At 29.0% G+C, this 23,095-nt stretch overlaps 2 protein-coding genes across 2 annotated transcripts in view; one reads left to right on the top strand and one right to left on the bottom strand.

Annotated features, from left to right (window-relative positions):
• The first annotated feature begins 948 nt into the window (after window positions 1–948).
• LOC136087507 (uncharacterized) lies at window positions 949–22,707 on the top strand. Its single transcript, XM_065810398.1, has 7 exons — window positions 949–4,025; window positions 4,107–4,364; window positions 18,595–18,904; window positions 20,252–20,514; window positions 21,232–21,937; window positions 22,106–22,321; window positions 22,400–22,707. Exons 1-7 carry the CDS (start codon window positions 3,798–3,800, stop codon window positions 22,564–22,566), a joined length of 2,148 nt encoding a protein of 715 aa, XP_065666470.1. The 5' UTR covers window positions 949–3,797; the 3' UTR covers window positions 22,567–22,707.
• Window positions 8,977–23,095, bottom strand: part of LOC136087508 (uncharacterized) — an 86,478-nt gene continuing 72,359 nt past the window's right edge. The window contains exon 2 of the mRNA XM_065810399.1: window positions 8,977–9,232. The gene's annotated coding sequence lies outside the window, so the exon portion shown is untranslated. The remainder of the gene's footprint in view (window positions 9,233–23,095) is intronic.

The raw sequence follows: 23,095 nt of genomic DNA, 5'->3' as shown, positions 1-23,095 counted from the left end.
GCACACACACACACACGCACAAACACACATGTCATTAAAAAATTACAATTGTTTCAATGAAAAAAAAATTGTCATTAAAATTTACAATTGCTTCAATAAAGAAAAATATTGTAATAATACAATTCTTGCTAATGATATGCCAGTATAAATAAAATAAATTTTTAAAAGCGATAAATTTTGCAAACACAATTATTACCATGCCAATTCTTGATATGTTTTTTGAACATCATATGAATATTTACAGATATAGTCTCTTCATCTAGAGTGCTCGACAGCGAGGTGGCTTTATAAAAGGTACAGCATGTATCTTCATGTATGGAGCCATTTGGAGGTAGAATCAGATTTTTTCTATAAAGAAGTTAATGCGTAAAATTTTTTATAGTAAAACGATTCTTCATAAATTCTGGACAATTAATAATTTTATAAGTTTTTGTTCATAAGAAATCGCAAATTTCTTAGATGGATCATTGAACTGTTTAAAATTTAATAATTCGTCTACAGGCAAATTAAATCTTTTATAAACTCTGCTTAGAGCTTTTTTATGAATTCTATTAATTAGTTTGTCAATCTAACTTAAACAAAACATTCAAATTAGAGGACAAAAAGAGAAGTTAGACAAAATCAGGGCCAACAACACGGGTTTGTTAGTGGAAAAGGGGATAGGAAGGGGGAGGAAGCACAACTAAAATTACTAAAAAAAGTCCTATATGCCTAAAAACTTCTAAAAAAAAAAATTGGATCTTATCTGGGTTCACAAAGATAGATTTTATCTAAAACTAATTAATGGTATTGGTTGATTCTTTTTGCAAACTAAAAATAACCTTCGCAATGCTATAATCACAATAATAAATAGTGTTATAATCCGCAAAATTACGAAATTCCGTATCTTTAATGAAAACAAATAAATTACTTATAAAGATCTCAAACAAATGGGTTCAAGGATTGACCCTTGAGACACTCCAGGTAATATATCTACCCAGTTTGAGCCGAAGACCCTATTCTTACCCTTTATTCACGACCACAATGATACGATAGCAAGAGATTAATACTTTTTTTAGTACAACCATAGGCATCTAATTTAGCAATTAGTAAGTGATGCGGGATAAAGTCGTACGCTTTTGCGAGCTCCATTAATATTGATCCAACAATGTCTCTATTATTAATACATCCATGTTACTTATTAAGTAAAGAAAAAAGTGCAAGCTGAGTACTATAACCTCTGCGAAAACCACACAAAATTTATCGAATCTAGGCTCAATAAATATCATAGTTTGTTCATATACAATAGTTTCAAAAACTTTAGAGAAGGGCTGGTAGAATTCTAATTGGACAGTAGTTCGGCTTGTCTATTGGATTGTTTTTCTTAAAACAAGGTATAACATCTGCCAATTTTAAAAATGATGTGAAATTGTCATCATGAATACTGTTATTTATGGAGTCTGTAAGATTGTCCCTAAAGTAGACAATATAAGAGTTTAACGTTGAAGTTGGTACATCACCACTAGTCTTTTTATTATAACTCATGGACCTTATCATTTTTGCAATATCAAGAGGTGTGATTTGACGGAGCTGAAAACTATGTGTGCAAATTCTAAATTTTTTCTTTACTGAGATGATCAATATACTTTTTGATAGTTGCATTAACTGGGTCTATAGAGCAAGAAAATAAACACGAATGTATGAGGTCTGTACTACCAGATGGCATTGCAACGTTTATAAAATACTTATTAAAAATTTTTGTCAATAAAAAGTTGTCAGAGACGATGTTACCGTTTTCAACTAAAGTGATACGTTAGAATTACCTGATTTTTCTGAAAGGCAAGGTTTAGTTAACTTGCAGAGAAATGTATCTGAAATAGAGAGAGTGTTAACTTTCCCAAAGTAAATTTTTTGGTAGTTTACAGTTTAAGTTTATCACGCTATTTCTTTGTTTTTTGTACCTTAGCGCCGATATATCAGATTTATTACTGAGGAGTTTATTATATAATGTAGAGCGGAGCATAGTTGCTTTTCATAAGTCTTTAATGTGCATTAAAGATTCAAATCGAAAAAATCTATTGACGTCTCAAATTTCCAAAGTAGGTTCTGTGTCGACTGGGTAAAGATAAGATAAGACACTCTAAGATAAGTGTCATTGGAATTTCGAAGAGATCTTCATTATGTATACAAATTTTAAGGTAAAAAAAATTGTTAAAATTATTAAAATTGGTTTAAAAATTAAATTAAATATAAAAATTAAGTATTAAAAATGTTGAACTTCATTATAGTTTAATGTTTTGAGTTTTTAAAAGTAAAAAGAAACTGTCAAATAATTATCTATTTTATACTTTTACTAGCTGTCCGAAAGTTTCCCTGTAAAATATTGTTTTAAATCGAAGATAAACGCTAGACGGTAATAAAGTTAAAAACTTGAAAAATAGTTTTAACTAAAGTTTAAATTTGAGGAATAGTTTTAATTAAAACATTCCCTTCCAAAATGAACACCCTCATTGGATGTGTGTACATTAACTGCACTTACTTTACAAAGGACGTCTTGTTGAGACATTTTATTTGTTTGCATATGTTTTTATTGGCACTTGACAAAGTCCTAAATTTATAATACCTATATAAAATTGTTTCCAAATAAAAAAAGGGAGTACGCTGCTAAGTTGTTGAGTTCATACATAAAACAAGATAGTATTTATACCTTAACATACAAATATTTAATCAATTCTTTATAATACCGTAAAATCATGTCGACTTATATCAATTATATTTGACCTACAGTTTTTAGGAAACGAAAATGAAAATTATTTTCAAATTTATGGCTGCATTTGCTATTTTAATGATAAAAATAATAAAACGATAAAGAACGAAAAAAAAAAATTCGATCGTTATGGCAATGTAATTCATTTTAACGTTCAAAATATCTTTTACAAATATTTGTGGTCTTTAAAGTACCTTTTAGTAGACTCTCACCCCCTTGTTCAGTTGAATCTATAAACTGTAAATAGAATATAGAATATATTAATTAGATGGGCATCATATTGAATCAAAAAATGATTACTTTTTTTCTTGTTCTTGTTAGAATATACACTATTATAACAAACCTATGCACAAACTTGAATTTGCTGTTTGTGTTATAAGAAATTGAAGAGATAAATAAATTGATGATGTACCTATTGTTATTTCAAATTTATCAGTTATTTGACAATGCTTTCTATTGATTTATATATCTATTTAGCGGAATCGCTAAAAATAACGTTGCCCGACGATAAAATTTGATGTGAGTTTTATTTGTATAAAGGTAGTCCCTACCTTAATATTCACACGGTGCAAGATGAAAAACGTAAACTGCTTAAATTTTTATTAGATTATTACAGTGACTTTCACTTTCGTTTGATTTAAAAATAGATTTGTTTGCTTATATGACTGAGAACTAAAGTTGTTCAGAATCAAATCTTCAATAAAATTAAAAGAAAAAGTGTTTATCAAATAATTCTCCTGAATAGGAAACATAGGTGTGTAAGTATATAAAAAGCAGTATTAAAAGTATTTGATTCTCTTTGCTACACGAACTGTTGCAGAAGAAACATATATTAGATATCGTTACAGATTTAAATAGCATGAAATAGCATAAAAATATTTTTTAAAACTTAAACAGCACAATTAATGATAATTTACAATACGTTATTTTTGCTTTGTTTCTTTTGTTTAGGATTTCATATTTTGGTTTTGTAACGCACCTCTCAATATTATTTTCTACAAGCAGTCTCCGAAACTTTATTATAAAATTTGACTCTAAAACTTTATCGGAAATGATGTTTAAAGGAACTGTTTTAATCTTGCTTATCCACGAACTTGTTATTGCAATCGAAATACCGCCTGATTATAAATACAACGAATGTAGTCCCGAAAAAAATGAATGCGAGTTCTGGTTACAGATAAAAGAGAAACTAACAATGATATATAAGAAAAATTTACTTCATTCTTCTGGTGGTTCTTTATTTCTATATAACGAATCTGCTGGCTCAAACGCAACAAAGGTCTATAGTTAAAGTTATAAATATATTATAAAGACAAATTTATCAAAACCAAAGTCTAATATTTTGATTTTTGTTATGTAGATACCCTTAGATGATGTGATTTCAGCAGATGGAGAAAATCGAATGGTAATTGTAATTAATGGTACACTACCCGGCCCACCAATTGTTGTTTACGAGCATCAAACTTTAATCATTCACGTTGAAAATCTGCTGCTAAGTGATGTTACCACCCTGCATTGGCACGGATTGCATCAAAAAGGAACCCCTTTTATGGATGGCGTAGGATGGATATCTCAATGTCCTATTTCTGCTGGCCAAACATTCACTTACAGATTCAAGGTAATAAGTAATAATTTTTATTGGTTTACTCAATCATTTTTTTTTTAATGATTTTTTTTAATATTTTGTTGTTATTACATTTTAAAAAAGCGACCCGTTAATAAAATATAAAATACCAAAGTATAATAAAAATTAATATAAGAATGTTATTAGGAAATAAACGAATGCGGCGACTCGTCAAAGACCGTAAGGTCTTGTTGTCAAGGACCGTTAAAAAATTTACTTGTTTAAATTTCATATAATAAAATTTTTGTAATAATGCTTTTTTTAAATATCTTAAAATTGTTAACAACAAATATTTTAATAGAATTAAACATGATCATTAAAACACCAGAGTTTTTTAATAGAATTAAACATGATCACTAAAACACCAAAAAACACCAATAGAGTTTTTCTTTAAAAAGAAAACTTTAGCTTGTTTAACAAGATTAAAAAAAAAAAAAATTACTTATTTGTAAAAAGAACTTCAATATTTTAATAAATACCGTTTATTTTTGAGTAAAGAAGTTGAACTCCTCTTTCAAAGATTTAAAACGAAATTTGAAATGAAATTTCAGAATAAATAAAAAGATTGATTACAATACGTTACATCAAAAACTTGAGAAAGACTTTTAACTGAAAGGCTGCCTAAAAAGCGTTCACTAAAAAAACCAGGAAAAATTATTGAAATCATTTATGAGCGGACCCTTATGATTTTCTACCAAAGAACTGAACTAGGAAAATTTTTTTAAATAAAAATTAAAATTAAAAAATTCTTTTAAAGTTTTTTAGTTTTTATGCTACTTTTAGTTATGTGCAGTACCGTATTAAGGCGAATGCTGATAGGGTTAAAACCCCAGTCCCTTTGGAGCTTCAACCCCATGCAAAGCACGCCCTCTGGCCTGGGAACTTTTGTCAGGGAAACAGACAGTGGCGGATCCAGGTCATTGTCCTAGTGCGGGGAGGCTAATTTGACCAACAAAAAAAATCCGCTTTTTTTTTCTTCAGATAAACCAATTTTTTATTTTAGTATTTAAAATATTTTTAGAAAAGTTTGCTAATAAATATATTGAATGTATCTGTATATAAATATCTTAAAAAATCAAACGTTGAAAATAAATATTTAGTCTGTTATATGGGACGGATTTATAACCTCGAGGGCCCTAGGCAGAAAAAATTTTGAAGGCCTTATACACTCCTAGATACCACTTTTTTTTTTCCACGATACGCCGTTTAAAAATTGAGCCCGCTAAAATCATGGTGCACTGGCTGCAGTCTTGTCTGCCTCTAGGTAAATCTGGCCCTGTCTGTAATGTGCAACAAAAGACAAAATAATATCTTTGGTATATTCTTTTTTTTTAATTTAGACTTTTCTAAATTTAACAAACTACAATATAAAATTGAGCTTTCTAGTTTTCGAAGATGCAAAATTATCAATAATCTTTTCGACATTTACAATGCAATCTCTATGGATATGCATCATAGCTAATCCATTTAATCGTTCTTGTCCTATATTGGATCTTAACCAAGTTTAAGTCTTTTTAAAACCGAGAAACTCCGTTCTCTCGAAGCAACGCTAACAGGAAGAGTGCAAAGCAGCGCAAAATACATTTAATTAAAGGGAAGACATTACCATCACATTGCTTGTATGTTTCCAGTGCACATTCAGGTAGGCCTTGTTGTTTTTTGATTGCATCTTTCCATTTTAGCTCCCAAAATTCAAATCCTGAAAAATCTTTCATTAATTTGACATTCTCATCAACAGTATTTACTTTGGGCAGCCCTTTCATAAAACTCAGCATATTAGTATGGATGCTGTTAACTCAGTCTTTGTTTTACTTAATAAATTTCTAGGTATTACTCCATTTAATTCAAAAGAGTTTGAGGTTTCATCAGAAAATCTGAACTGTAAATCTAGAAGTATGCTATCAAGTAACATGGTCTTTTTATTGCGTTTGGTAGGATCTTCTGTAATTTCGTGACTGCTCCGTTGTTTTCACCTAACTAAAGGCTGCATCCATCAGTACCTATACTAACACACTCCTTTAAAATTAAAGCAAAATTTTGTCAATGTGTTTGAACTGTGTTTGCTTGCAATTGTCCAGTTAATAAAGGTTCATAAGTAAAATCAGAATATTTTTCAGTATGGCAGCTTACAAAACCAATAAAATTTTCACGGATTTTACAGGTATTAACATCAATATATCTTAATACGACTATCATTTGAGAACTATGACTGGTATCCGTTGTTTCATCAAATATAACGCTACAAAATTTTCCTTTAAAAATTCTTGTTATAATTAAGTCCTGAATTTGTTGAGCGCATTATTCCATTATTTCATTTTGAATACTTTTACTTATGTATGTTGGTTTAGAATTACAGTTATTCAAATGGTTTTTTAAAATATTGTCCCCAGCGCTCACTGGAAAGCTAAGCAATTCCCGAAGATTGCCATCATTAATTACTGAAGACCTTTGATATATTTCAAAGGTCTGCCCATCATAGCGATGACCTCGCAGAGCAATCTTCTGTCGACCAAGAAATATTATAGATTCAATTACAGGCTTTTATCGTTCTCGATTTTCTTTAGCCTGTTTAAGTCTTCTTTTGTTAACTAAATTACGTACATCTGTAGACGGACATTCATATGTTCTGATAAAACCTGATGCTGCCAACATAGCAACTTTGTGATACGCATTGCAATCCTGTAATTGTCTCCATCCTTACCCAAAAGCTTTGAATAACTTTTAAGAGGTAAAGTAGCTAGCTTGAGTAATTGCACTTGACCGTGTATTACCCCAATTTTGGCAAAAAAAAAGCAATACTTACAAAAAATTTCATAAAGGCATTCTCAAATCATTATCTACGTAAATTTACGTATAAGTTTCTCGGACAAAAAACAATTAACATTTCTACCCTTCTTTAAATGCACGGAATATAGATATTTGTAATTTGGACCAGGAAACCAATGCATTTCAATATTTTGTGTTTATCTTGTTCAGTTACCTGGCACGATAAAAATGTCCCAATGTCTATAGGCAAACAGCTACCATCTTTTGTCACGGGTATTGAATCTTCATTATTAATTTCTGCGTTAGTTTTACTTGTAAAATTAGCAGCTTCCATACCAAGTCCAGGTTCGAAAGAAAATGGACTAAGTTTCATAGTAATTTAATTATTTTCAGCCCCGCCAATAAATGCACAATTTAATCGTTTGGATGATGACACCGAAGATAAAGGCAAAACGATAGGACCAGCATGGTCCTGTATTGGTAGAACTTTAATTCTTTTGACAAAATAGTCATCAAAAGAGCATGCCCTTTTTACCCTTTGTTCATTGCAGCTAATAAAATTAATTTCATTAAAAATAGCAAAAATCATTTATCGTTTATTTATCTAAAATAGTAATAAACACTTTTGTTTTCAAAATAAGAAACTAATTCATAAGAAATTCATTCAGTTACTATTTTAAAAAAAATTCTTCGTATGTCACTTATATACAACTTGAAGTGCATATAAGTGTAATATAAATTGAAGTGTTGCAACTTCAATTGTTGAATAATAAATACTTTTTTATTGAAATTTTACTACCAAAAACGACATCGCGTATATAAATTATAGTACAAATTAAAATTTAATTAATAAATAAAGAAATTTACTGTTAAAACCAAATCTATATATTTTTTTTTGTATGTTTTTAAAAACAGTTTATAAAAATGTTTAAAAATGAAAAGATAGTAATTTTAATGTTTTTTATTGTTATCTAATTATATAATAAAATGAATTAATGATGATAACATTAAAATGTTTCGAAACTTTCATTGTATTTCTTCGATATCGTAAAAATGTTAAAAATGAAACAATAGATTTTTTTTGTAATGTTATGAAATGGTTTTAGTTTTGCTTTAGTTTTAGTTTTTGTTTTAGCTTAAATAAAGTAAATAGTTAGCTGCAGAAAAATTTTTTGTATTTTTTTTTCTTTTAAAATTTTTCAATAACATTTTGAAGTTTCACATTTCTTAGGGGGGTACTTACCCCCTTTCCCCCCCCCCTCCCCACCCTCCTCCTACTTTGTATCTGTCACTGGAAACAGATAGCTTTTCTTTTCGCATATTTATCAGTTTTTTTTATATCCAGTATTTTTAAAAAAAGACATTAGTATTGCATTCAGCATAGAAAAATGTAAAAGTACAAAAAACTTTTAAAGGAAACCATAACGATCAATACAATGTCATGTTGGAAAATATGACAATGATGATCAATTTTTCAAACCAAGAAAGGATATCACGTATGAACAGTACATTTTTACGAGCGCAAAACAAAATGAAGAAAATACTGTCACTTGATTACGAAAGCAAACTAAATATTACCCTTTTTCATATCGCTAAGGCAGTAAGGATTAATTTCTATGCGCATATTACTCCATAAAACTAAAACTAAAACTTCTTAATGATGGAACCATAAACCTCGAAAATGTATTTAAACCGGTTGCAACGTAGAAATATTAAAACAACATGCAAAAGAAAGGTCCAAAAAATAAGTAGAAAAATGACAGAAAGAATTAGAAAGCAGAAGTTATCATCAGGCTCATATAGTAAGAGTCAAGTGTTTTTACTAATATTTCACTTTATATAGAGGAAAGTCGGGTAGCCCCGGACGGCGGGCAACTCCGGACACTTGATGTACAGCTTAAACTAAAGAAGCTATGTGATTTTTAATACTATAAAAATATTATTTAAGTGAAATATGGCATAAGCAAAACATCTATCATAATATGCTGAAGCAATTGGCTGGAAGTTCAAGATATGGTTTTCCACCTCTAGATGAGCGATGTATCATAATATTTGATTCACATAATAATATACCAAATTTTTATGTAAACTAATAACTTTTTATTGAATAAAGATACATTTCTATTTACAATATTTATTAAAAAAAAAATTGATCATACTTTATTTCACTGGTTTTAAACCTGGTATTTGGGAATGAGGTATGATCGGGTGGATTCGGACACATGTTTGGAGTTTGGGTTCTGGACAACTTAATCCATTTACATAATAAAAATGAGCAAGTTTTTTTTATATAAATAATAACCAATTTAAAATAATACATAAACCTATAATAGTAATTCAATTAGTTCCAATAAAAAAACCTTAAATTTGAAAAAACTGTTTTTAAAGTGTTTATTTTCATTAGTAAAAAGCTAATGTTTATACTTCTTAATGATGACATTTTTATTCACATTCCTTATATATCAGAGGCAGTTTTTAAAGACGATTTTTTTTTTAATGTGTTAAGAACAGTCCAAAGTTAATTTATTATATATTATATTTGAGTCACACCGGTAAAAAATGAGGTATCATAGTTACAAAAATGTGTCCAAAAATACTGTCCAATTTTAAAACATGCCTTTTTTCTGATATTTTTTTTTTATGTTTTGGATATTATTAAGGTACATAATATTTTTTTTTGTTTCTAATTCTAAATAGATAAATGTTTATAATTTAGAAAAATTCTTTTGACACTTTGTTTTCTTTTCGTACATGGGTGCAATCTTTATTTTCCTTAAGTGTCCGGGGCTAACCCAACTTTAGCCTAGATATTTACTTTCTGATAGTATAAAATAAAACAGATTCAATAGAATATATAAATAAAAATAAAAAAGAACTTAAACAAAACAAGATTTTATAATATAATAAGTTAAAGAAATAAGCACTAAAAACAAAAAAGAAAATTTCACTACTCAGTTTGCCAAATTATCACCACCCAATGATATTTATTCTGAAAAATATATGCAGAAAACAACAAACAGTTAATGCAACATAGGGGAACCTGTTGTACCTTTGACCTTTTTTTGCTTTAAGGTGTTTTTTACGTAGTCTATTGAGTAAATTTAAACCATTTAAACTATATAATATTTTCTCATATTTTGCTCAAAAATTATACATAGGACTTTTTTTTTCATTTGACCAAGAAGTATCTTTTTCCCGCGTTTTAAAAAAAGTAGTCAGTTAGTCAAAGGTATAACACGTACGTTGTACCTTTGACCAAAATGTTTTTATTAAAAAATCATGCAATGTTTGAGCCTCATTAATATTTTAGCTTGTTACATATTATATATCAACTTCTGGACTACCTTATATCAATAAAAAAACAAATCCTAACAATCTTGCAAAGACTTGTGTATCGAAGTTACGATACTCATTATTAGTAATAGCATTTCTAATTTTTTTAAATAAAATCAGTTAGTATAACTATTTAGATAAAGCCATAATATATTTTTAGTTATTTGTGGTCAAAGGTACAACATCCTAGTCTGGTCAAAGGTACACGAGATAGGTTTCATTAACAAATATCATCTAAATCTCCATTTACGGTCAGACATAATCATCCAAACTTTTCCATAACAAAAAAATGATGTTAGGTAATGTTTATAATGCCGTAGATGAATCAAACAACAATCTATCACATTTTCAAAATCAGAATAAAATTAACACAAATATTTACTTTTTAAGAGCCAAATCTTATAATTACTTTTGGATTGATACCATCTATCCCAAGTATAATGTTTTATGGTAAGAAGAGTCTTCATGGGCTATTATTTCAAATGGCACTTCACTTTTTAAAAAAAAAACAATAGTAAGCCTACAGAGTAAAGTAACAAAAGTTACGACGTGGTCAAAGGTACAACAAGTTCACCTATACTATGAAATAGTTTTACATTCAAAATCGTTTTGAAGGCCCTAAAAATTGATTCAGCTAAGTACCCTAAGTTCGTTTAAGTCCGTCGTGCTGACAGCTTGATTCCAAACCATAGTGTTTCTTTTTAATTCTAGCTGCAATTATGAAAGTAAATCCATACTTTAAAAGTTTATCACTATATTTTTTAAACTTTCCTAACACTTGTCTCTCGCTGACTAATTATCATGAGCATTAAATTTTCATCAATATAAAATTTATAAAAAACTTTTTGTTTAGTTGGCTAGTTGTAAAAATAACAATGTCTAAACTTATTAAATTACATTCGGTTCCTGTCATTTGTCAAATCATAGTATTGTACGTTGCTTCGGTGTAATGACTCTAGTCAAAGTATTGCTTAAATTTAAGAGGATAAAAAGAAACCACTGAAAAGCGTACAAATTTTTTTTTCTGAAAGTCGATTGAAGACTTCTGGCAAATTGTCAGACAACCCCTATTACGGTCGCGATCCATATGCTAGAACCGCTGAGCTTGACAAAGAGTGATATTTATCGATCAAAGAAGAACATTTAGTTCAAGTTCTTATTTTTCTATGTTTACATGCTTATATATATATATAAATATATATATATATATATATATATATATATATTTTTTTTTTATTTTTTTTTTTTATTTTCAGACAGGACTAAATCGAAAATTTAAAAAAATAATGAAACAATAAAGCACATTACATGTGGTGTGACCCAAAACTCAAACTTAGAATTACTACTATTTTTATTGAACTTAAATGATTAATACTCAGCATCAAGCATTTTAAATGTTACATTATTTACAGACGATTCCGATCTTTTTTATTCCAAAAAAAATATAAAAGTTTTGTTAAATACATTTAGTGAAGACTTATTCCAAATAAATAAGTGCCTAAGAATTATTCCAAATAATCAAGTAATAACCTCTCTTGAAATGTAGAAAAAGCTTTATTTGTTTTATATTTAAAACGTAATATATCATAACGTAAATCAAAACGTTATAAATCATGGAACATCAAATATATTGAAAATAAAATCTCGTTAAATATTTTTATATTACATAAAACTAAACCATATCTCAGTAATGCATTTTTTTAAAAAATTTTTGTGTATTTTTAGTTTTATCTGTTACTATAATATCTAATGGGGTATTAAGAAATTAAGAAAAACTAGATAAAAAACTGAAGTAAGCAAAAATTTTCGCGCACACAGTACTGTTTACTGTGAATTTTTCTTGATGTAACTTGAAGCCTTAAATGTATATAAACTTAATATACATGTTTAAAGCAAAGCTTGAACTTTCTCCTAATATACTTTTTAAGTAACAACTTTGATGTTCCGAAAACTAGTTTAAGAAAAGTTCTTACAAATTCCAATATTGTGGATCGTTTTTATGGAAACCTTTGTCATGATTTATTACTACAGTGGAAAGGGTAGACCGGTGTGGTATGAGATTTTTACTCACGCGTTTTTTTTTACTCCCCAGTAAAAATCGCACATGAACTTTTTACTCCCCAGCAGTGGCGTATTAAGACTTTTTGGAACCCAGGCCTATTTTACTTTGGAGGCCTTTTTTGTGTGCCACAACGCATAAAATAACTTTAAAAAAAAAAAAGGTCCTCAAAACTATTTTGGGGCCTGAGGCTATAGACCCCTAAGCATCCCCCCCCCCCTCCCTTAATCCCACACTTTTTCTGCTCTTCAGTAAAAATCGGATATTAGGTTTTTACTGTCATTATGAGATTATTACTCCCATCGAATAATTTAAGGCAAATTTTATTTTTGCAAGCAATACCCTGTGTACTTTGTAAATACTTTTAAATGTTTTAATTACTGTGGTTTTACTGAATATTCGATTGAGCCAATTCAAACGCATATTTGTAAAATTAAAATGCTTGAAGATGCGACATGGGCAACTAATGCGAAGGTAGTCGGATGTGCCTCATTTATTGATGAAGATATCCAAGCATACAGCAAATGCAGAGCAAAAAAATAATGGATGATCTACCCATGCAATTTACGACTTAATAAGTTAAGTGATTATTGTTTAGTTTCAATTATTGTATTTTTTTTTCGCTCCTTATTTAATGCATATATATATATATATACATATATATGTATACATATATATATATATATATATATATATGTATATATATATATATATATATATATATATATATATATATATATATATATATATATATATATATATATATATATATATATATATATATATATATATATATATATATATATGTAAATTATGTTAGTGTATTTTATTATGTTAGTGAATATATATATATATATTATTATGTTAGTGAATATATATATATATATATATATATATATATATATATATATATATATATATATATATAATATATATATATATATATATATATATATATATTTATATATATATATATATGTAAATATATATATTTTCTCGTATGTGTCGTTACGCATACGGTTTGAAAATTTTTATAAAGCTGACTTGTGTTTACCTTTATTTCCAGTTTGATAAAATAGACTGGTTTGTAGAAGCAAATTTCATAGTTTATTTATATATACATAAGCGCCCACAAGTGGGGGCATTAATGTACTTAACAGAGTGCCTTCCCCCTTTACCAGCCTCGTCCACCCTACGATATCAAAAACGACGTTTTTAAATACCAAGCATACTCTATTGCTATTATATTGTCACATATAAAAGTTTGATTTGGGTATTTTGTACATAATTTTCGAAACCTGTTTAAATGAATTTAAGGTGTCTTCAATACTAATATTTTCACAAAATAGAAAAATTTTAGCAAATGTGCCAAAAACCATATGAGTCCAGCATGATATCATGGAGCTCACCGAGATACTAAACATTTGGGATCAGCAAGAAGAGATAGAGATATTCTTTGTCAGATAGATAGTCCAGTAAAACAAACCTTTGAAAATACCTGAAAGAAGCTGTATTCTATTATTTTAACGGAAATTTTTTATGATCGCTGCTCCTCACTGGCTGGAAAAAAAAATGGGACTACGCTTCACATAACCTTAATCTTGTAGGTAATGATCTAAAAGATGTTTCGGTCGCACAAAATATTATTGGCACTATTAAACCACTTATTGCATTTTTTCGTGAAAGCTCAAAACAGAGATCTTCTGTCACAAGTATTTCTCCTCTATGGGAAACAAGATGGACTAGCAAGTATAAAAGAATTTGAGTTTATTTTAGTAAATTTTGAAGATATTTATTATCGTCTAGAAGAATTTTCATTGCATGCAAATGGAATTGCACGAGAAATGCACATCAGCATTGAACAGGGCCGTCACGAAAAGATTTTAAAGGAGGAGGAGGGGGGTGATCTATCCGTTTTTTCCAACTAAGGTCAAAAAAAACTTTTATACTCCAACGCCCCCTCCCTTCCCTCGAAACGGCTCTGGCTTTCATCTTTATGAAAGTCCAGCACATATTAATTCGCAGTACTCAGCCATACTTAAACTAGTTGGAATTTTTAAACTTAAAAACTTTATAAATAAAATTGTTGACATGTTTGATATTGATATGATATCGATATACCAGACGACTTCAATTGTTGTTTAAAAAATAAATTTAATTTCAAATGTTGTGCGTTTTTTGTGAGTACTACGTTTACTGTATAGATTCATTGTGCCATTCAAAAAATTGCTTCTATAGTACGAACTATTGCAGTAATTTTTTTAATGACGCATTGAATGTATATAGTAATCGAAGTACTCATAAAAAGTTTATTTTTTAAACAAAAATTAATTTTTAAATTAATTTTTAAACAAAGTAAAAATGAGTCGTCTGTTGTCATAAAAAAAAGAATTTCTTAACGGCGTTATTTACTACACTCGTTTACTGGGTTAAAGCGTTCAACGACGACATTTTGTTTATTAATATTGCGTAACATTTGATTTAATCGCTACAATAATTTTAAATAATGTTTATATTATACTGGTCGCTTCTTTACTGCTTTTCAAAAAGCCGCAATCTTTAAAAAATTTTTAAAAATTTGTCAAAGTACAACTTTGTCGTAAAATATATTTTGCCTCAAAATTTTTTATTTGAGTAAAAATCTCTTAATCGAAGTGAAAATTTAGCATGAGATTTTGTGGAGTAAAAAAAATGTGAGGGTAAAAATCTCATATACGCCGGGTGAGGTTGGCCCACGTTAGTCATCTCGTTAGCCTAGTCGATTTTATTCAAAGGCTATGCAATTTAGCGAGCTGAGAATCTCAAGGTAAGGAATAATTCATCCCTTTTTCCAAAAAAAAATTGTATTTATTCGATCATAGTTAGAAGCGTTGAGCCGTTTTAGCAAGTTTTGATACATCAAAGTAAAATTTGAATGGTTCGTTTGACGTTAATATGCCAACTGGTGTTTAACAGTAATGCATTATTCGAGTTCAAATATAAAGCTTAAAATTTAAACATTATTTTAGTATAATGTTTGTTAATGGTTTAAAAACAAAAGCGTTTATTCTTTAAACATTACGACGGGGCAGGTTGGCCCAATGCAAATGGGCATTATTGGCCATATGTTAAAACCAATCCTTAACAATTTTTTTTTTTTTTTAAATAGCTTGTTTTCATTTATGATAACAATATCATGTGTTTTAAAATGTTTTCAAAACAAAATACTTAAGGTAAATAATAAATATTAAACAAAAAAGAATTTTATGTTTTTTCAATATTTAAAAAGTTTCATGCTTGGGTCCAACTAAAGTCGCACAGTGGTCCTTTCTGGCGATCCATGGTTGCAAAAGTATTACACCACAATATAAGAGACTGAAAATTTGTATACAGGTAAAACATTGTTGTATATGTATAATACAAGAATGACCTTGGTTGGTTATGGTAGTAAAGATGGTAATTTTATGGCAATTGTCGTAAGTAGGGTGCACTTTTACTGTCTTCAGGTAATAGGACCTGAAGACAGTAAAAGTGCACCCTACTTAGGTAATTACAATTAGGTAATTACATAACTTTTCATTTTAATTTACAATTACAATTAATTTACAAATACAATTAATTTCAAATTACAATTAGGTAATTACATAACTTGTAATTCCCTATGTGCCGTGGTTTCAATATTCTACAGTTATTTTCTTAGAAATGGAATCTGTCTTCATCTGGCAAAACACTTATATTTCTTAAAATGTCTTTATTTGTCAAGAACTGTAAATTTAGTATTTATTTTATATTTTGTTAGATTTTAAAATTAAAAAATGATGATTTTTATTTTGCTATGTTAAATTATTGTTTCTTAGAAATATTAAGCGCTGTAAATTATGTATATTTTTAACTCTATGTTTAAAAACAATATTAAAAATAACATTTTTTAACAATTGTTTTATTTTTCTGTGGAGTAATTTCAAATCAAACCGATTTTAGTTTTACTTTTCTAAATTACCAGGATGTAAAAAAATCGCCTAAACCAGAATCCTGAAAATATAAATATGACAATGTATTTGCAAAGTAGGTATTAAATTTAAAAAAAGAAAACACTGTAACCAATTTTTTTCAATTTTTTATTACATTCTTATGACATGTGAAAACATGTTTTGCCTACAAGTCTTTTCTCTTAGCAAGGCTAAAACTGATTGTGAAAAACTGTCACTAGATTTTGGCTTTTCTCTCCTTAAAGAGGAGATTAAAGGGTCAGAGCTTATAAGAAGTAGATTTAACATGTCTTCCACATTTTCTTTTCTGAAAAATTTTCTGGCATGGAACTCTCTGCCATTTCAAATGTCTTTATTTCTATGCTCCTGAGCCTCTTCTGACAGTGTACCAATTGGTAGGATGGCTTCTTTTATAATGAGGCCTCCATACATCAAAATTTTGTGTACACTTTGCGGCATGTAATACCAAGAGTATTCTTGAATGTACAAACCAGCAGTTTGCATGGTAAAATTTTCAAAAGCTGGTATATTTGTTGCAAACTTCGAGCTAATGGTACGGAGAACTGTACCTAATCTTTCTTTAAGAGATTTATTTACCCCAGTAGCTTGTGCTAATTACTGCATATAAATTTACGCTAATTGTACTAATTTCTGTTATCACCACATTAAGTCGATTCAATAAATACAAAGCAACTTTAACTTCACTCCTTACATCTAAGAAATCTTTAAGTATGAAGAAATCTTTAAGCTCATATTACCAACGTGCATATATTGCCCTAATCTACTCTATATTATATTTGTTAAAATATTTGTTTTTTATTTACATTTATTTTAGAATTCTTTTGTGTGGAAATTATCTCCAAGGAAGTTCAAGTTTTGCAATTGTTAACGATCGTGTAAACAGAACTTTGTAAAACCTTAATAATTGTCCAAATATCATGTGTTCTTATGCAGCAATCTTTACAATCGTAAAAGAAATCTACTTTTCAAACAAACTTGTGAAAAAGCTAGTAAATTGAAAACAAAATCGAATCTATTTTAGGTCCCCAAAATTGTGACCTCAAGGCTGTCGCCTGGAAGTCCTATAAATAAAACCAGGCCTTAAAGAAACATATACGCAACAACTTTTAGCAAATTTGATTTAAATTTACTTACATGTATGTTTAAATTGTGTCACTATTTTAGATTTTCACTGAATAATTTCTTACATTTTTTTTTATGTAATACAATTATGGAGTAATTCCTGATCGGCCACTATCACTTACACTTACTATCAGCTTTCAATCTGATTAAATTGACTCGATCACCTTCAGCTTTAGCTTTATTCTGAAGCTAAAACTGATTTGCTTAAAAATGAAGCTGAAATATGAGCATAAAACAGAAGCTGAATCCCTACATTATGGGAAACATAGTGATTTTAATGTAAATATTTTGTTAGAATACATGTTTGTTTTTTTAACACTTTAATAGATAAGAAAATATCTTCATGCTTTTAGCCCAATATTCTTTAGATAAAAAATATATTTTCTTACAATACTCTAATCACGGTAATTAGCAAAGGGAATACTGTTTTTTTTTTTGGTTATTTAGGTGCCCCAAGAAGACCTCACGGTCTTGTCACAGAGCACAGCGTATGTGCAACTAACAAGGAAGATCACGCCTCCTTCCACGGCCACACATATTCATAATATTTACGCCAATCATTATATGTATAATCCTAAGTACCCAAAGTTAAAGCAGTTCTACCATACATAAGTCTCGCACTAATTTTAATAAATGAATTTTGTTATCATAACATTTATGATATTTAAAAAATCCCTGTAGTATCCAGGGATTTTTTAGTGCATTCATCACCTTTTAAAATAATTAAAATAATAATATAATACATAGTTTATTTATTTTAAAATAAAATAACAGCACATAATTTTTAAACTTAATTGTTCATTTTAAATATATACTACGCTTAATACGTCTTAGATAATTGTTAATTAATACTATATACGATGCCGAGACTTGGCAACCAGATATTTAGCAAAAAAATAATTTTTTAAGATATTTTTCATTGCTTTTATTATGTAAATATTTTTTTCTGTGTTAGGCTGAGCCGAAAGGAACATTTTGGTACCATAGTCATGTAGGATCTCAACGCACAAACGGAGCATATGGTGCATTTATAATTAAGGAACGTGAAAAGATCAACACTGAAAAAATAACTGATGTTATTATGACAGTTGGTGATTGGCATCATAAAACATCAGAGGAAGTTTATTTAAAAATGTTGTATGGTAATTTTATTGAAATGAAACCATACAATGTATCTAAAACTGTTGATGGTAGTTCGTTTTCTGATGTACCATGGGTTTCAGGTTTAATAGAAGGAAAAGGAAGATACATAGATCCAATTACAGGTTAGGTTTTATAAAAGAAATAGTAAAAGGCCAAGTATGAGGGGAAAGAACACAATCATTTTTTTTACCTCAGAGTTTCTCCTTTCACACCACCATCGAGAAGATAATTTTTAAAAATATATTTTTGCAACATACAAGGAATAGTGTCGCAAATGAATTTAATTAATAGCGTCAAAAATAGAAAAAGGAACAATTCCGCAAAGAAGTTTAATAAACAGCGCTGAAAACAAAACAAAAAATAAGGAATAGCGTCGCAAATAGTATAATCGGAATAGTGACGAAAACAAAAAAAAAAGGAATAGTTTCGCAAATGAATTTAATGATTAGTGTCAAATAATAATAATAATAATAATAATAATAATAATAACAATAACAATAATAATAATAATAATAATAATAACTGAAAATGCAAGTTTAGATGACGTGTATGGTGTCATATTGAAATAGCCTGCTGCCGGGGGCTTCAGTACACACGCCAACTATCATATATCCTGCTGCTACAAAAGAGTGTCGCAACATCGACTAAGGGTTTCGGCTTGGGTAGCAATATTTTCTTGTATTTATTTTTCTTTTTTCTTTTTTGTCAGTAAAAGTCGTATGCTATAAAGATAATCAATACAAGTAAGCAATCGCAGTTCTATATACGCTCTAATAGATAATATATATTCACATATATTTATATATTAAATATTTGCGATACTGTTTCGTTTTTACTATCTGCGACACAATTCCTTTTACTATTTGCGACACTATTCCTTTCTTTTTGTTTTCGACTCTATGCATTAAATTCATTTGCAACACTATTCCTTTTTTTTGAGACATTAGTCCTATTTGACATATTCTACACTATTCCGAAGTTCATTTTTCAACACTATTCCTGTCATCCAATTCCAAAGCATCAATATGAGAAGAAAAAACTGAGTAAAATGTTTTGTGAGCCTGTTGGAGTAAAAAAGATGTAAGTTTGAATGACGAGTCACGCAATATTGAGTTTTAGTTGAAGGAACAAGTGGTGAACAATATTCTCTGCTCAAGCAAGCATTTAATCATTCATTGGTCTGCTCAAGCAAGCTATAGCTTGTTTGAGCAGACCAAGTATAAAAAATTGAAAAGAAAGTATAAAAAAGAACAACAAAATTAACAATTTTGCAAAACCATTATAAAATTCTTTTCAAAAACTTTTGTTACTTGTGCTTTTACTTAAATGTTTCATTTTTATTTTTTCATTTTCGTATTTTCCCTTTCCAAACTAAAATGTGTTAATGACTTTTTTAGTTATTTTGTAATTTGTCGGTTTTTAAAAAAAAAGCAACAAAAATTTAAACTTGTTTTAACATAACATTTAAGGGAAAGGTAATGGTGCTCCGCTAACTTGGTACAAAGTAAAACATGGATTAAAGTATCGTTTTCGATCGATCAACGTTGGAACTATGTACCCGATGCGCATTTCAGTTGATGGACACGAGATTAGCGTTATTGCATCAGATGGTTATGATATCAAGCCATACTCGGCTGAATCTGTTATCGTTCACCCTGGAGAGCGTTTTGATTTTATACTAAATGCTAATAAAACAATAGATAATTATTGGATCAGAGCGGAAAGTATGGAGGTAAAATTAAAAGCTTTTCCTACTACTACTGGTACTACTACTACTTCTACTACTACTACTACTACTACTACTACTACTACTACTACTACTACTACTACTACTACTACTACTACTACTACTACTACTACTACTACTACTACTACTATTACTACTACTACTACTAGTACTAGTACTACTACTACTAGTACTACTACTACTAGTACTACTACTACTACTAGTACTACTACTACTACTACTACTACTACTACTACTACTACTACTACTACTACTACTACTAGTACTAGTACTACTACTACTAGTACTACTACTACTAGTACTACTACTACTACTACTACTACTACTACTACTACTACTATTACTAGATACTCTTAGTATTTTACATTTAAAGTCACACGATTTGCTATCACCAAATAAATGGAGCCTTTTAAGGACAAAAAGATAATAAGATTGCTTATGTTGTAAGATCCAATTAGAATTAACCAGGGGACTAATATAGGTGCAAATTTATTCTCAGGGCATCGAATTATTCACAAATATTTTAAAAAAGCCTGAAAAAAAGTAGCTTGCATCACTTGCTAAAAGTTCACACTTTCTACCATCATCGGTGAGGTCTGCATAATACCAGTCATAACTGGAAATTTATGTAAAAGTTTATTTAAATAAAGTCTTTATAATAAATAGATAAACACATACTAATATAATATTGTTTTAAAACAGGACGGCGTCCGAAATCACTCAGTAGAAGCTATTTTACACTACGAGGGTGCATCTAACAATGAACCTACAACCAATAAGCAAGTTTGTTTAAAAGGAAGTTCTTGTAAAGTTGTAAACTGCCCTTTTAAATACTTTCCTGAACATCTCAATCTTGATTGCGTACTCATATCTGACCTTCACAATGCTGATGATGAAGATCCGTCTCCTATATTTACGGCTGACAGCAAAGAATATTTTTTGAACTTTGCATTTCCAGGTGGCGAAATAACCCCTGGTGCTGTAAATGGAAGAAAGTTTGAGTTTCCAGGAGTAAACTCTCTTACTCAAGGAGATGAAATTGATGGTTATGATTGTAAAAATCACGATTGTGGGCCTGATAAAGTTTGTTATTGCCATTATGAGCTAAAAATTCCTCGTGATAAAACAATACAAATGATTTTCACAAACATTGGAAGTGGGGCAGGATGGGGGCATCCAATTCATCTGCATGGTCATAGTTTTTATGTCTTAAAAATGGATTATGCGCCTCAAAATATCACTACAGCTAAACTAATAAACGAAAAAGAGAATAAGGATATTGATTGTGGATTCGGCCAAAAGTTTTGCAATGAACCAAAATGGAAAAACAAGCAATGGCATAATGGAAATATTCCTGGTTTAAATTTGGTTAACCCTCCTCGAAAAGATACTCTGATAATACCAACAGGTAAATATTTTATATTAGAAATAAATGATAATACAAGTAATGTATAAATGTTTTGTATTATAATGTTAGCGGTCGTAAAAATAATATTGTAATAAGAATAGAAAAAAAAGAGAAAAGAAAATAAAAAGCTTTAGAAATACAATCAACTATATTTTATACTTTTACTAGGTGGTTATGCAGTTTTACGTTTTAAATCTGACAACCCTGGGAAATGGTTTTTGCATTGTCATATTGAAGTGCACGCTTTAGATGGGATGGCTATGATTATATCAGAAGCTGTTAACGAAGCGCCAAAGCCTCCAAAAGGTTTTCCAGTATGCAACAATTTTTATCACGACTTATCAAGAGATTACTTTTACAGAAGGGATGATTCAATTGATATTGGTAAAGAAGTTGTCATCTATGTTTTTTAACTTTTGTTCATATTTAGTATTTATACTTATTTTGTTTGTTTTTGTTTAGGTGGCACTAAAGCTAATATATGGTTCATTATTGCTATTGTATTTATTGTACTTTTTTCATTTTCTTTGGTTTCATCGATTGGAGTTTGCATAAAATATTGTCCGCGAAAAGAAAAGTTGAATCAAGGCAATGAAGCGGGCACAATTTCTTATGCGAAACTTAAATGAAATCTTTTTACTATTCTTTCCTGATGATCATACAATCTTTTTGATGAAACCGACGATCATCATTAAATTTGTCTAAATGTTGTTTAAAGTTGTTATAAAATTGTCTAAAACGTAAAATTACAAATAAATTATGTTACGAAAGGTGAACGAGGTATTTACTAAAGGTGAATAAGGTTTTTACGGTAGGTGAACGCGGTTTTAACGAAGATGAACAAGGCATTTTTAATGCTTCTTTTATCTACTGATAAATATTGATTATTGATAATTATACTCTAATATTTTGATAAATATTTTATTCAATATTTTAAATTTTTAAATTAACATTAAAATTTGTAAAAAAAAAAAAAAAACCTGGTAATTTAAGTTTAAAGTTTGGTTCGCAAATAATTTCAAAATAAGTAATGTAAAATACTTCAAAGTTATTGTATTGTCTCTATATATCATAAAACATTTGATTGCCTTTTTCCGTACACATTTGATGAATTAGCGACCCTAAAGTTAAGCTTACTCGAATGCCAGTGTTCGCGAC

This window comes from Hydra vulgaris, chromosome 11, assembly GCF_038396675.1.
Source record: "Hydra vulgaris chromosome 11, alternate assembly HydraT2T_AEP".
Taxonomy (NCBI): domain Eukaryota; kingdom Metazoa; phylum Cnidaria; class Hydrozoa; order Anthoathecata; family Hydridae; genus Hydra; species Hydra vulgaris.
The sequence above is the reverse complement of the archived record's forward strand: the minus strand, read 5'-3'. Positions and strand labels throughout refer to the sequence as shown.

Excerpts from the sequence above, each read along its gene's own strand:
- LOC136087507 (XM_065810398.1), top strand. The coding sequence starts at position 3,798 with ATGATGTTTAAAGGAACTGTTTTAATCTTGCTTATCCACGAACTTGTT. Across the intron at positions 18,905-20,251 it reads ATACATAGATCCAATTACAG|GGAAAGGTAATGGTGCTCCG; the intron begins GTTAGGTTTTAT and ends ATAACATTTAAG. Across the intron at positions 22,322-22,399 it reads GGATGATTCAATTGATATTG|GTGGCACTAAAGCTAATATA; the intron begins GTAAAGAAGTTG and ends GTTTTTGTTTAG.